This window comes from Phytophthora cinnamomi, assembly GCF_018691715.1.
Source record: "Phytophthora cinnamomi strain GKB4 chromosome Unknown Contig5, whole genome shotgun sequence".
NCBI lineage: Eukaryota > Oomycota > Peronosporomycetes > Peronosporales > Peronosporaceae > Phytophthora > Phytophthora cinnamomi.
The window spans coordinates 16,057-28,601 of record NW_027150938.1 but is presented as its reverse complement, the minus strand read 5'-3'; the positions used below and the strand labels follow the sequence as shown (position 1 = coordinate 28,601).

General features: G+C 57.0%; 7 protein-coding genes across 8 annotated transcripts; 4 read left to right on the top strand and 3 right to left on the bottom strand.

Moving 5' to 3' along the window:
- Nucleotides 1-1,698, bottom strand: IUM83_09697 (putative mitochondrial protein; the record flags this gene model as incomplete). The annotated part of the gene is made up of 4 exons (XM_067934152.1): nt 1-17; nt 127-298; nt 368-481; nt 562-1,698. The coding sequence occupies 4 exons, from the start codon at nt 1,696-1,698 to the stop codon at nt 1-3; spliced, it is 1,440 nt and encodes a 479-aa protein (XP_067799433.1).
- Nucleotides 1,699-2,623: 925 nt separating this feature from the next.
- On the bottom strand, nt 2,624-3,877 carry IUM83_09696 (uncharacterized protein; the record flags this gene model as incomplete). Its single annotated transcript, XM_067934151.1, has 6 exons — nt 2,624-2,664; nt 2,747-2,938; nt 3,043-3,174; nt 3,253-3,486; nt 3,580-3,670; nt 3,800-3,877. The coding sequence occupies 6 exons, from the start codon at nt 3,875-3,877 to the stop codon at nt 2,624-2,626; spliced, it is 768 nt and encodes a 255-aa protein (XP_067799432.1).
- A 159-nt stretch (nt 3,878-4,036) lies between these two features.
- On the top strand, nt 4,037-5,235 carry IUM83_09695 (Phytanoyl-CoA dioxygenase; the record flags this gene model as incomplete). The annotated part of the gene is made up of 2 exons (XM_067934150.1): nt 4,037-4,246; nt 4,339-5,235. The coding sequence occupies 2 exons, from the start codon at nt 4,037-4,039 to the stop codon at nt 5,233-5,235; spliced, it is 1,107 nt and encodes a 368-aa protein (XP_067799431.1).
- Nucleotides 5,236-5,369: 134 nt separating this feature from the next.
- IUM83_09694 (tRNA (5-methylaminomethyl-2-thiouridylate)-methyltransferase) lies at nt 5,370-6,779 on the top strand (the record flags this gene model as incomplete). Its single annotated transcript, XM_067934149.1, has 1 exon — nt 5,370-6,779. The coding sequence occupies one exon, from the start codon at nt 5,370-5,372 to the stop codon at nt 6,777-6,779; it is 1,410 nt and encodes a 469-aa protein (XP_067799430.1).
- A 764-nt stretch (nt 6,780-7,543) lies between these two features.
- On the top strand, nt 7,544-8,757 carry IUM83_09693 (VAC14 family protein; the record flags this gene model as incomplete). The annotated part of the gene is made up of 2 exons (XM_067934148.1): nt 7,544-7,885; nt 7,960-8,757. 2 exons carry the CDS (start codon nt 7,544-7,546, stop codon nt 8,755-8,757), a joined length of 1,140 nt encoding a protein of 379 aa, XP_067799429.1.
- Nucleotides 8,758-8,890: 133 nt separating this feature from the next.
- On the top strand, nt 8,891-10,009 carry IUM83_09692 (VAC14 family protein; the record flags this gene model as incomplete). 2 transcript variants are annotated; one of them, XM_067934147.1, is made up of 4 exons in its annotated part: nt 8,891-9,150; nt 9,212-9,239; nt 9,305-9,884; nt 9,960-10,009. In XM_067934147.1, 4 exons carry the CDS (start codon nt 8,891-8,893, stop codon nt 10,007-10,009), a joined length of 918 nt encoding a protein of 305 aa, XP_067799427.1. The 2 variants fall into 2 exon arrangements, with proteins under 2 accessions (XP_067799427.1, XP_067799428.1); XM_067934146.1 differs by having other exon boundaries at nt 9,229-9,884.
- A 137-nt stretch (nt 10,010-10,146) lies between these two features.
- Nucleotides 10,147-12,042, bottom strand: IUM83_09691 (WD40 protein; the record flags this gene model as incomplete). The annotated part of the gene is made up of 4 exons (XM_067934145.1): nt 10,147-10,690; nt 10,800-11,080; nt 11,179-11,396; nt 11,721-12,042. 4 exons carry the CDS (start codon nt 12,040-12,042, stop codon nt 10,147-10,149), a joined length of 1,365 nt encoding a protein of 454 aa, XP_067799426.1.
- Nucleotides 12,043-12,545: the final 503 nt, after the last annotated feature.

Here is a 12,545-nt window from a genome sequence, read left to right as displayed (position 1 = left end):
TTAAGTCTTTGCTTGTTCTGGCACGGCAAAGCAACACCAACACAAACAGCCAGAGAGGAAGAACAATTCTCATATTTTCAATTCCAAAACCAGTTCTTGCTCGTTCCTCGTTGGCTACCTACCTACTTCCCCCCACTAGCAGCACGGGGCTCCTCGTAGTCTTCCTCCTCCTCGTCATTATCCACAGACTCGTTGGGTTCACCAACAGCACTGGGCGCCAGGAAAGGTGAGAGCGCGACTGATCCCGCAACTCGTCTCGACGCTCGCTGTGCGCCAGCAAATACGCCTCACTCCCCATCTGTACAGTCACAACGATCGTTAGGGCCACCGCTAGGAAAACTACAGGTTACAAAGTTCAGTTACGCACCTCCAGCAGGCGAGAAACCGTGCGATCGAACGCGAAGACCTCGTCAACATGCGACTTCATGCCAACGTCGACCTGGTAGAGCCGCTCGGGGCTTTCCGGTGCCAAGCAATGTAACTAGCGATCGCATACCATACCATAGTAACTGTCAGCTCTCAAAAAGAACTAAAACTGTAAATCAAACCCAGGCGACGTACCCGCACTCCCTTGTCGTACATGCAGTCGACGAACGTGATGAATCGCCGCATCTGATTGAGTCGCTCAGCGTTGAGCACGGGAATGTCGCTCACAAACACGACGGAAAAGGCTTCAGCAATGGCCAGATAATCTGCTGCGCCAAGCGGCTTATCGCACAGGTCACGGAACGAAAAGCGACAGGCGCCGGCCTTCACGGCCGCCTCCGGTACGTGTACTTGGCGTCCTTGCGTCGTCACGTAGGTATCCACCGTCTGCTCTCCTTCGCAGTACGTCATGAATTCATAATCGAACGCCGCGCGCGTGTCCGGTGTGATCGGGTACTCGTACACGTTGTCGGCGTGCACCGCGCCCTTCAGCACGCGGTAGTCCGTGGTCGAGTCTTCCAGCGACACCACGCTGCACCTCTGCCCCAGCAGATCAATGAACGGCACGAACAGCTCTCGCTGCAGTCCGTTCTTGTACAGGTCGCAGGGCGCTCTGTTGGACGTGGCCACCATGACGAAGCCTCTGGCCAGCAGCGCCGAGAACAACCTCCTCAGGATCAGCGCGTCTGCCACGTCCGTGACCTGGAACTCGTCGAAGCACAGCAGCCAGCTGTCCTCCAGCAGCTTGTCGGCGATGTGCGGGATCGGGTCCTCGTGGAAGCCCTGGCGCCGCAGCTCGTGCATCTGCTTGTGCACGTCCAGCATGAACTCGTGGAAGTGCACGCGCAGCTTGCGCTGCACCGGCACGTGGTCGAAGAACATGTCCATCACGAACGTCTTGCCGCAGCCCACGCCGCCGTAGAGGTACAGGCCCTTGGGGGCGTCGGCCACCGCCGGCAGCGCGGGCGGCTCGTCCTTCCGCGTGAGCTTCTGCCACCACGAGCCGGTGCTGGTGCTGGCCGCCGCTCGCGGCTTGGGGCCTCCGTAGCTCACCAGCTCGTCGTACAGCGCGTCCAGGTGGTGCACGGCGCGCACCTGCACGGGGTCGTACGTCACGCCGCCGCCGTCCGCGCGCTGCTTGTACACGCCGTGCAGCACGCTCTGACTGGCCGGGATGGACGAGCTGGAGCTCCAGCGCGCTGCTGCTGGTGGCATTTGCCATGCACTGCAGGCACGAACAGCGGCCACGCGTCGATAAGTCACGCGCAGCATTGGCGGAGGGCGGAGGAACGGTCCGCGACTGAGGCGGGAGGACGAGCGGGGCAGCTCACGACTGACGTGCGGCTCTGCTGGCAAAATGCTCAATGACTGTGGTGTTGCGTTCGCGCCGATGATGTTGGAGCGTGGTCGTTTAACGGCTATTTAACAATACTTGGGTATTCCACCTGAAAATGCATACCCTGTGTGTTATTATCAGGTATTAATTCATTAATGCGATTAATCGTACTGTTTGATTTGGTAACCGTTGTAATTCGATAATTCGATGAGCGTACAGTTCAGATCTGAGGTTGAAGTGCGCGCTGATTGGCTGATTCCTCGTTGGCGCCAGAGACAGGTATGTCCCCGACTAAGTACGCCGTGCGCATAAGCCGCGGCACAAACATCAACCGATAGGACGAACGGCGCAGACAGACCTGCGGCGGAGCTTCGGGGTGCATCGCATTGCGTTGCAGTGGAAAATACATGTACACGTACTACGTAGTCGGATCTTTGTGGCAACTGGTAGCGAGGCCTCGACCTTCGAGTTCCAGTCGAGGGTCCTCGCAGCCTGCTCGGATCGCGCTTGTCTCCATCGCGACCGGGCGTGCCGACAGCAATGCGTGCTTTTCATTCATGACGATCCAGTCGCGCAACGAGTTTAAGTCGGAGTCTTCAATGGACGAGGAAGAGGAACCAGTCAAAACGCTCGGTAACAGTGAGCGCCGCGGCGACTGGAGGGTCCACTCCTTCCTGTTGAGAGGATGCAGCAGGGAGATACGACGGACACGCGACAGATATTGTTGGTGGTGGCAGGATGCAGGACAATGTACATGTGTAGCCACCCGGGGTTTACGTAGGAAGCTGTAACTGTAAAGAAGAGGAGGACACGGAGATGCTAATACTAAAGCGGAACACGCAAGCTGGACGAAAGTCTTCATCATCGCGAATTCTGCTGAATTGTTCGGGCCAAGACGCACACTGCAGACAGGCATCAAGAAGAATAGCGTCAAGAAAGTGGTCGAACCCATCTCTATCTCAGCGACCAAGTGACTGCAGACACTTTTGAGGCCGTACGTACCGTGGCGTAGTGCGCGAACGCACTCCTCTATTGCCGCCGTGTTCTTGGAGGCCTGCGCGCCCTTCTTGTAGACTACCACTAACGCGTCGTTGCCTTCTACGACGCTCACTTGTATGCACGAGTTGCGCCCGCTCTGGATGGTCATGGAGCTAACGCCGTCACCCGAAAAGGACACTGTACGAGCACGATATCAACGCGTAAGAGTTGCTGGACGTCAACACACTGACTAATATCCACACACACACACACACACACACACACACACACACACAACGTACTCATATCAATGGAGCTGTTCACGAGCGCCTGTAAGTTGGCCAACACTCCGATGGGGTCCACGTCTCCTGTTGCACATGTTACTGCGCCGTCCACCACCAGCATCGCCTTCAGAATTCCGCGCTGCTTTTGCACTGCTCAGCAACAACATCACGTTTAGTCCCACGACACTGCTGCAGAACTCCATCTCCAGCCGAAACATCACCACGCACATTTCCTGACAATGGGCTTGACCGACTCGCGGATGACACTGAGGATCCTGTACTGGAAGCGGTGGAAGTCCCGCAGGTTGTGGCCCATGTTGCCCAGCTCGTCTCCGTGCTGTGCGATGAAGGCCGCTAGCAGCTCCTGCGCCACGAAGGCCGAGAAGCTGGCGCCGTCGGTCGTGTCGTGGAACATGGCGCAGAAGACCTTGTGCTTGTCGTTAGTCACCACCGTCACGGCCACTGGTCGCAGCAAAGCACAGCACAACAGTCTTCGTCAATAAAGTCCCCACGTCCGCAGCCTCACATCTCCTCAACCACAGCGAATCAGCGCACCGGAGGACATCTGGATGTAAGACACGGGAGCGCCGCTCGCCTTGTTGGAGAACTCGAGCATCGCAGTGATCAGGGAGCCCACCAGGCGCGGCTAAAGCGCAGCAAAACACACAGCAGCAGACATGCCCACACATTTTCGCGTTAGAACTCGGCGGGAACAGCGAATTAGAGCTCGCGAGTCGCACGCGTGGGACGGCGAGAGCGAGGCGGACTTGACTACCTGGGCGACGGCGTTCGCGTACTCCTTGGAGAAGAGCACGATGCCGCTGGACGCCATGATGAGCACATTGCGCAGCATGGTGCTGTCTTTTGGTCAGGGGGAGGCGGTTCACTATTTGGCGTACCACGCTCCATAGTGAGCCCAAGTGAGCCCGAAAATGAAATTTCTGAACCTACAGAATCGGATCCTGGAGATCTGCTCGCAGCCCATTGGCCGGAAGTCTAGGAAACGGCAGCAATGACGGCGCAGGAGGACATGGCGCCGCCGATGGAGCAGGGCGTCTCTGGCGACAACGTCGCCCCGGCGGTGATCCAGCGCTTGCTGACGGACGAGCAGGTCCAGCAGTTCATGGACCGCGGCGTGCTGGTGGTGCCCAACGTCCTGACGCCCGAGGAGGTGGCGGAGGCGCGTCGAGGACTGCACGGAGAGCTGGCCAAGTACGGAGTGGTGCGTTGCAGCCTGGATTACAACGGTATCTGGCGTTGTAATTGAGGTTTAAGGGTGTTGCAATTACTTTGAATTGGTGGTTGGTGGTTTAGGACCATGAGAACTTGGAGGAGACGGGTGACAACCTCAAGAAGCTGTCGAGTACCGGAGGTGCTGGTGGTATTCTGGACCTGTTCTATCCGTCATGGAGACTGAAGGTGGCGGAGCACGAGAAGGTCTTTGCAGCCATGACGGATTTGTGGGAGGCGACGTACGCGCACAACCACCCGGATTTTCAACACCCGTTCGAGGACTTTGACGGCAAGCGCGGGTACATGTACATCAACCGCGTGTGCTATCGTGTGCCGGACGCTATCTCCAAGAAGTTTGCGGCGAAGAAGTCGCGGCCGATGCAGCGGTCATTGACGCCGCATTGGGACTGCTGTCCGACCAAGATGTTCGACTCGGGCAAGGACACCCCGCGGTGGCGACCTATTCAGTGCATCACGGTGCTGACAGACAACACGGAGCGCAACACAGGCGGGTTTGAGGCGGTACCTGGCTTCCACAAGGAGTTCACTGAGTACGCGGCTAAGAACCAGCCGGAAGCTGTGACCGAAGCGCCGTTGACAGCCCCCGCGCGTCGTCCCCAGGTCTGTCTCGGTGACTTCTCGCCGCTACGGATGCAAGAAGACCGCGCGGTGATCGATCGCTATCAGCACATCAGCTGCGAGGCTGGCAGCGTGATTTTCTTCGACTGGCGCATCCCACATTCCAACAGCTACAAACACGTCGGCACCATCCCGCGCGAGGTGATCTACACAGGTTTCATCCCGGACACGCCCATGAACCGCGCTTACGTGCAAGAACAGTTTCGCCGCTACAAATCCCGCCTTCTGCCTGCAGATCACTGGCAGAAGGACGACGTAGATGCCCGCGTGGCGGAAGACTACTCCGCGCACCACTTCTCGGCGCTCGGTTCTCGACTCATCGCGCTTCACCCATGGTAACCTTCAACATGGCTACAATTTCGCTGATCGCACCTGAAACTTCAGCCTCTAGGACCGAACCTACAGTCTTTCCTACATTATGTACATTTCGTGTACTCCCTGCCAATCAACGGCCAGCGATTCATTCGTCGACAATGCTGCGCCGCACGTGGGCAAGCGCTGCGGCCTCCGCGCTGCGACGACGCTCCCAGGCGCTTTTCAGAGCTTCTAGAAGCTTCACCACCTCCTCAGAACGCTTGCCTTCCATTGCCATCGCTCCTGATGTGGCTGCGAGCACCGACAACAGCAAGAAACACGTGGTAGTGGGCATGTCCGGTGGCGTGGACTCGTCGGTGGCTGCGTTGCTGCTCAAGCAGCAAGGGTATCGAGTCACGGGGGTTTACATGAAGAACTGGGATCCCAGCGACGAAGAAGGCGAGTCCGCGTGCCCCGTGGACGCGGAGTACCTGGACGTGCAGAAGGTCTGCGAGCAGCTCGGCATCGAGGCGCAAATGGTGAACTTGGTGCAGTCGTACTGGAACCAGGTGTTCGCGCCGTGCCTCGAAGGGTACGAGGAGGGGTTGACGCCGAACCCAGACATCCTGTGCAACCGCGAGATCAAGTTCAAGGCATTCACGGAATACGCCAAGAAGATCGGCGCGGATTACGTGGCGACGGGGCACTATGCGGCGCTGCGACCTGCTGAGGAAGGTGGACGCCCGAACCTTTGTGCGGCGAAAGACGATTCGAAAGACCAGAGCTATTTCTTGTCGAGTGTGGATGGACGGGCGTTTGCCAACGTGTTGTTCCCGCTAGGTGACATGTGCAAGACCGAGGTTCGCCGTATTGCTGCGAGTGAAGGTCTCTGCACTGCGACGAAAAAAGACTCGGTGGGCATTTGCTTCATTGGCAAGCGAAATTTTGCGGATTTTATCCACCAGTATATCCAGCGTCAGGAAGGCTACTTTTACACGGTGGATGGAGAGAAGATGCACCAGCACCATGGATTCACGGCGTATACTGTGGGCCAAGGCGCTCGACTTCAAGGCATGAGCGCCAAGTGGTTTGTCGTCGGCAAACACAAGTCCGACCACTCTGTGATCGTCGCCGAGGGCACTCGAAACCCGGCACTCTTTTCGGACGCGCTCTTTGCCTCAGCAGCGCAGTTCAACTGGATGGCGGGTGACGTGCCTCAAGAGCTCCGCAATACGGGACGCATGCGCTGCTTCTACCGTGTGCGCTACCGTCAGGACCTGGATGAGTGCACGATCTCGCTCGTGTCGAACCGCGAGGCTCGCGCCAGTGCGAGCAAACTCCACGACTGGCAGCCTGAGCCGCTGGCCAGCGATGACGATGACGCGGGAAAGGAGCTCGAAAAGAGCAGCTACTTGCGCGTGGATTTCGACCACCCCCAGCGAGGTGTTACACCCGAGCAGGCACTGGTGTTGTACCGCGCTGACGGCCTCTGCTACGGCGGTGGCCCCATTACTGCCGCCGGCGAGACGTACTATGAAAAACATAAGCCTCTTGCAGATGATGTACATGACTGGCACCGGCAAGGATAGTTAGTCAAACTTATAGTGTAGAGATTAACAATAGTCAATAGTTTTTTCGACAACACAAGATTAAACCAAGAAAAAGGTACACGTTAAGACGGTAAGCGGGGTGCGTGTACGTGTATTGTCGCTTCAGATGGTTTATTGCTCTCGCATAACTGCTACAAGTAGCTGCTGAGCTACCCTAGCGACAACTTGCTGTCGGCCTAGCTCGTAGATGCCGTGTTCGATGTGGTGCGGCTGCATGAAGAGAGCCTTTGCTTTCGGCTGCTGCTGATTTGCAAGTTCCTCAACAAGAACCCACTTTTCGCCTTGCAAGCCTTGCTCGTGCCTGATCATATCCTCATGCTGCGGTTTGGTCACTTTGTCTCCACATGATGGGGTTGCGTCCAGAAGCACCGCCACACTGGTCATGACTGTGATTACTCTGATCTTCATCTTGAGCTGATATTGAACGGCACCGAGGCGATTCAACTTGTCTTGCGATGCTTGCGGCAGAAACCAAGATGTAAATGAAGTGAACAAGGCTGCAAGTACCAAAACCATGTGCTAGTCCGTTGCTACCAAACCAAAGGAGCATAGAGAGCATCTTCACAACGACCCGTACGGGCAGTAGATGGCATTCTCTTTGACATTGCGTGGCATCAGCAGCCGCACAGCAAAGGTGACCACTTCAACTTGTCACGATGTGGTCCACTCGCCGCGCCACTTTATGTCCGTCACACGAGAGTGTATCCATCTCGCGCCTCTCCCAAATCATCTTCCTCTTGGCCATGAGCAGCTACGCGCCGCCGGATGCGTCGCCCATGCTGCCGCAGTCGGCGCTGACGCAGGCCGCCGCGGCCGCGGCCGCCGCGATGCCCTTCGGCCTGGGCGGCGCGGGCGACGCCGCCGACTTCCCCGTGCAGCTGCCGCTGTCGCCCAACCTCATGCGCAACCTGGGCGACCGCTCGTACGACAAGCGCAAGGGCGCGGCCATGGAGCTGGAGAACCTCATCAAGCAGCTGCAGGAGAACGCCGCCTCCATCGAGTTCCACCAGCAGCACCAGCTGCAGCTCACGCAGGACTCGCCCGGCTCGCGCCTCACGTCGGACGGCACGGAGAGCGAGCGCAGCGTGGACGGAGCGCCCAGCGCCAGCAACGCCAACGCCAGCGCCGCGCCCTGGCGGCCTCCAACCCGAGCCGCCAGCGCATCCCGGCCATCATCGAGCTGCTGGGCAACGACTTCGCCTGCTCCTCCAACGCCAACCACCGCAAGGGCGGCCTCATCGGCCTGGCCGCCACCGCCATCGGCCTCATGCACGACGCGCACCTGTACCTGGACAAGCTGCTGCCCCCGGTGCTGCACTGCTTCGACGACCCGGAGAGCCGCGTGCGCTACTACGCGTGCGAGTCGCTGTACAACATCGCCAAGGTGGCGAGGGGCCACATCCTGCAGTACTTCAACCAGATCTTCGACGGCCTCTGCAAGCTCTTCGCCGACGTGGACGTGGACGTCAAGAACGGCGCCAACTTGCTGGACAGACTGGTGAAGGACATCGTCACGGAGAGTGAGTACTTCGACGTGGACATGTTCATCCCGCTGCTGCACAAGTACATCAGGATGACCAACCCGTACATCCGGCAGCTGCTGGTCGGCTGGATCACCGTGCTGGACTCGGTGCCCGATATCGACATGCTGGACTGGCTGCCAGAGTTCTTGGACGGGCTCTTTAATATGCTCAGCGACGGGAACAGGGAGATCAGGCAGGCTGCCGACAGCGCCCTGGCCGAATTCTTGAGGGAGATCAAGCAGACGGACGACGTCGAGTTCGGGCGCATGGTGGATATCCTCGTGGGCCAGTGCAACAGCAAGGAGAGATTCAACAGACTTACGGCTGTGAGCTGGGTGCAGGAGTTCGTGAACCTTGGACGGGAGAAGCTCGTGGAGTTCTACGCCGACCTGCTCGCGGCCATCATGTACCGCATTTCCTATGCTGGAGCATGAGATTCGTCAGGTGGCTGAGCGCGCGAACGACGACTTGTTGCAGCTCGTCAAATCGACCACGGAGGATGTGGAGCTGCTACCACTCATGCAGAAACTCACGTCCGAGCTGAGTAGCGATCACGTGCCTACGCGGATGGCTGCATTGCGGTGGATCTCCATGCTGCTCGAGAAGTACCCGAACCAACTGTCAGCGCACATTGGTCAGCTGCTGCCAGCCTTACTTCGGACATTGTCGGACATCTCAGACAGTGTGGTGCTGCTGGACCTTGAAGTGCTTGCTCGTATCTCACTCAACAAAGTCGAGTTCGAGAAGGTGCTGAACTCGATTCTTCTGCTCTTCTCACAAGACCGGCGCTTGTTGGAGATGCGTGGCAGTATGATCGTGCGTAAATTGTGTGTGCTTTTGGACTCGAAGAGTATCTACCTCATTTTTGCGAAGGTTTTGGGAACTGAGGCTGTCTATCTCGATAGTCAAGCCGACAGTGAGTTTGCTGCCGTGATGGTGCAGACGCTGAACCTGATTTTGCTAACTGCTAATGAGCTGGAGCACCTCCGCGACATTTTGCGCCGCAGCTTCCAACCACGCGCTTCTGAAGACGACGTTCAAGTCTTTACGGCGCTCTTCAGGTCGTGGTGTCACAACCCCATTGCGGCATTCAGCCTCTGCTTGCTCGCCCAGTCGTACTCATTATCGGCGGCGTTGATCAGTAAATTTGCGGATATCGATGCGTCTGTGGGTTTCCTCATGCAGATTGACAAGCTTGTTCAGCTGCTGGAATCGCCGATCTTCATCCACATGCGGCTACAGCTTCTCGAGATTCAGGAGGACTACCATACTGATCTGGTGAAAAGTCTGTACGGATTGCTGATGCTGCTACCGCAGAGTGCCGCGTTCCGTGTACTACGAGATCGACTAGCGAGCGTGACCAGTATGGCCACGGCTATTGGCCGTATAGACTTGAATGGTGATTCACGTTTGGCTCGCAAGATTGGAGAGGCACCATCCAGCACGTCAAGCAACGATGCTCCAGCATCTTCAGCATCAGGCGCCCCGCGCATCGACGCCGGTGCACTGCTTTCTCACTTCGAGGCTGTTCAAGCAAAGCATACAGAGCTTCGGAGGAAAGGTACGGCTGCTGGAAAATGACACCGGCATCAACGACTAACTGGCGACTAACCTTGTGATATTGTTTTGCACGTAGGGATGTACGAGAAATCACTCGCAAAGGAGCAGAACAGTGCCAACGTTTGAAAAAAAAAAAACTGATACACCGTAGGAAGATACTCGTGAAACGAAAGAGCAATATGAACGCAAGAATTTAAAGTGATTTGGGAGATATAGCTAAATTGTCAATGCTAATCCTAGCTACGAGTGATGTCATATTGTTTTCACTTGGTCTTCACTCGGGTGTTGCCTTTGGCTTCGGTCTTGACATCAGCTGTGTCGGTCTTCTTGCCGCGCCAGAGTGCAAGTCTGCCAGACGAGTTGCCACCTGCGATTAACTCAAGGTGAGGGTGGAAGGCGTTGATAGAGTGCACTGATGCAAAGTTGTCGCTCTTGAGCTCGCGTACTGGGCGGCGGCGGCCAGCGCGAAAGATCTGGATTCTTCGCGGATGCTCCATGCACCCGATGACAAACTGGTTTGGCCGTTTGGGGTCCCAGGCAGCATGCAGCTTCGTGAGCCATCTGCCCGTTATGTTGTTGTGCCGAACGCGGATGGAATTGGGCAGTGTGACCGCAGACTTGTCCGAGGCCTTGCGCTCCGTAAGACTCGACGTGTCGAACATGTCGATGTACGAATCCTGACCCACAGTCACCAGCCAAGCGCCATCTCGCGGAGAGAAGTACGCACAGTTAATACTGCGGTGGTGCGGCAATGTAACCAGCGGGTGTTCTTCTTCTTCGACATCTTGCGAGCGTCCCACAAACACACTGTGCGGTCCAGCGAGGCAGTCGCAATGCAGCTATAGACAAACAGCCATCACGTCCGGTTAGCTACAAAACAAAAGTATACACGTCGAGATGGATAACAACAACTTACAAGTCGAGGCTCGGGTGCTGGTGCACCGTGTTGATCTTCTTCTCGTGAAGCTCGTAAATCGAGGCGTGCGCCTTACGCGCGCGCCGATCAATCAGTCGAACCGTGCCGTCATCGCAGCTTCCGTAGTAGCACTGGGCAGTACTTGCAGCAACGAGTGAAGAAATGCCTGCGTTGTCACTTGTATCATAGACCACCGACGACTCTGCAGCGCGGAGGTCAAACTCGCGAACAGTTCCGTCGAAACTGCTCGACACCAGCTTCGACGAGTCAGGGAAGATCAGCTGACTCACAGGAGTGTAGTGAGGTCTGTAAATCGCCAGCGGGGATGCCGAGCTCTCCAGTTTGATATTCGACTCATTTGGGGCGTCCAGAGCGCCACATGGCCCATTTTGTCTCCGCAGGCCACGACGACACGGTCCGCCCTTGGCAAGAACGCGACAGAATAGATTCTCTCCTGCACCGCCTTGGTGATATCGTCATCTGCCAAAGTGTACTCCACGCCGTCGTCGTCGTCCAAGATGGTATCTTCCTCCAACTCCTCCTCTTCTTCCATGTCGGCCGTGATCCCTCCTAGGAACGTCTTGCTCTCTCCATCCACTGCATCCATCACACGCAGGTGGCTGCCCGCGGTGGTCGCGGGGCTATGGTCTTATCCCCATTTCATACAGGTCGATCCGCTCAATGGGTTCCACCTCAACCTTTTTGCCCTCCAGCCGTCTCGACTTGCGGACAGGCTGGGCCAACAATTCCGCTCTTCTGGCGGCCTGGAGAGCTCTCTTGATGGCCAGTTGCTGCTGCTTCTTCTCCTGATTCGGGTCGCTCCCCACCGACGTCCTGGCGGCGATTTTGGCCGTGGAGACGCCCATCTGCTGCATGAAGGCCAGGTTGCGCTGGATGTTCTCGCGACGCTTGCGTTCGTACCTCTCGGTGAGAGGCCAGCGTCCACCTCTTCTTCTTCATCATCTTCATTTTCTTCTTGTCCTTGTTCCTTTTCTTCTATTGCTTTTAGCTTTGCATCGTCCTGTTGCTCCTGCTCCTGAAGTTGCTCATATTTAATTGGTTCCTCCAGTTTCGGCGCCAGGTTGACGGTGGGCGTGCGCACTGCAGTGGAGCGCAGGGACCGACGCAGCGACGCGACGGGGGGAGGCGACAGCGGAGGGTTGCGCGAGGACGAGCGCAGCGAGCGCAGACGCTGCGGGGGCGCCGCGGCCTCGGCCAACGCGCTGGAGCGGGTGCGGCGCATGCAGAGGAACGACAAGTGAGCTGCTCGACGGCAGTGGAGACTTTGAATGAGCGGTTGGCAGTTGGCGCCAACGGTTGTCGAGTGCGTAAATTACCCGCGGGAAAGTTCGTTATGAGACTTGGTAGGTGCGTGGGAATAGAGGTTGTATGGAGACAAGCGGAAGTTAAATATGCCGTTACGTGGGATTCGTACTTTTTTATGGTGATAGTCAAGCTGGAAAGTTGCCTGTTTGATACATGTATGTGCATCTTCATTTCGATTGACAATTGAGCTACAAATTTCGAGGCAAATACAAGCATTCTTGCCTTATTGTTTTGAGCTACATGTACCACGCCACAGCGAAATGATCCCACTGGCGCCTCCGCTTGCGAGGAGATCCATGTACGGGTGGAAAACGTTGACAGTGTTCGCTCCCGTGAAATTTGCGCTTCTCAGTTCGCGAGCGGGTCGGTGGGCACTAAAAATCTTTATCCTTGGTGGTGCCCCCATGCTTCCGATTACGA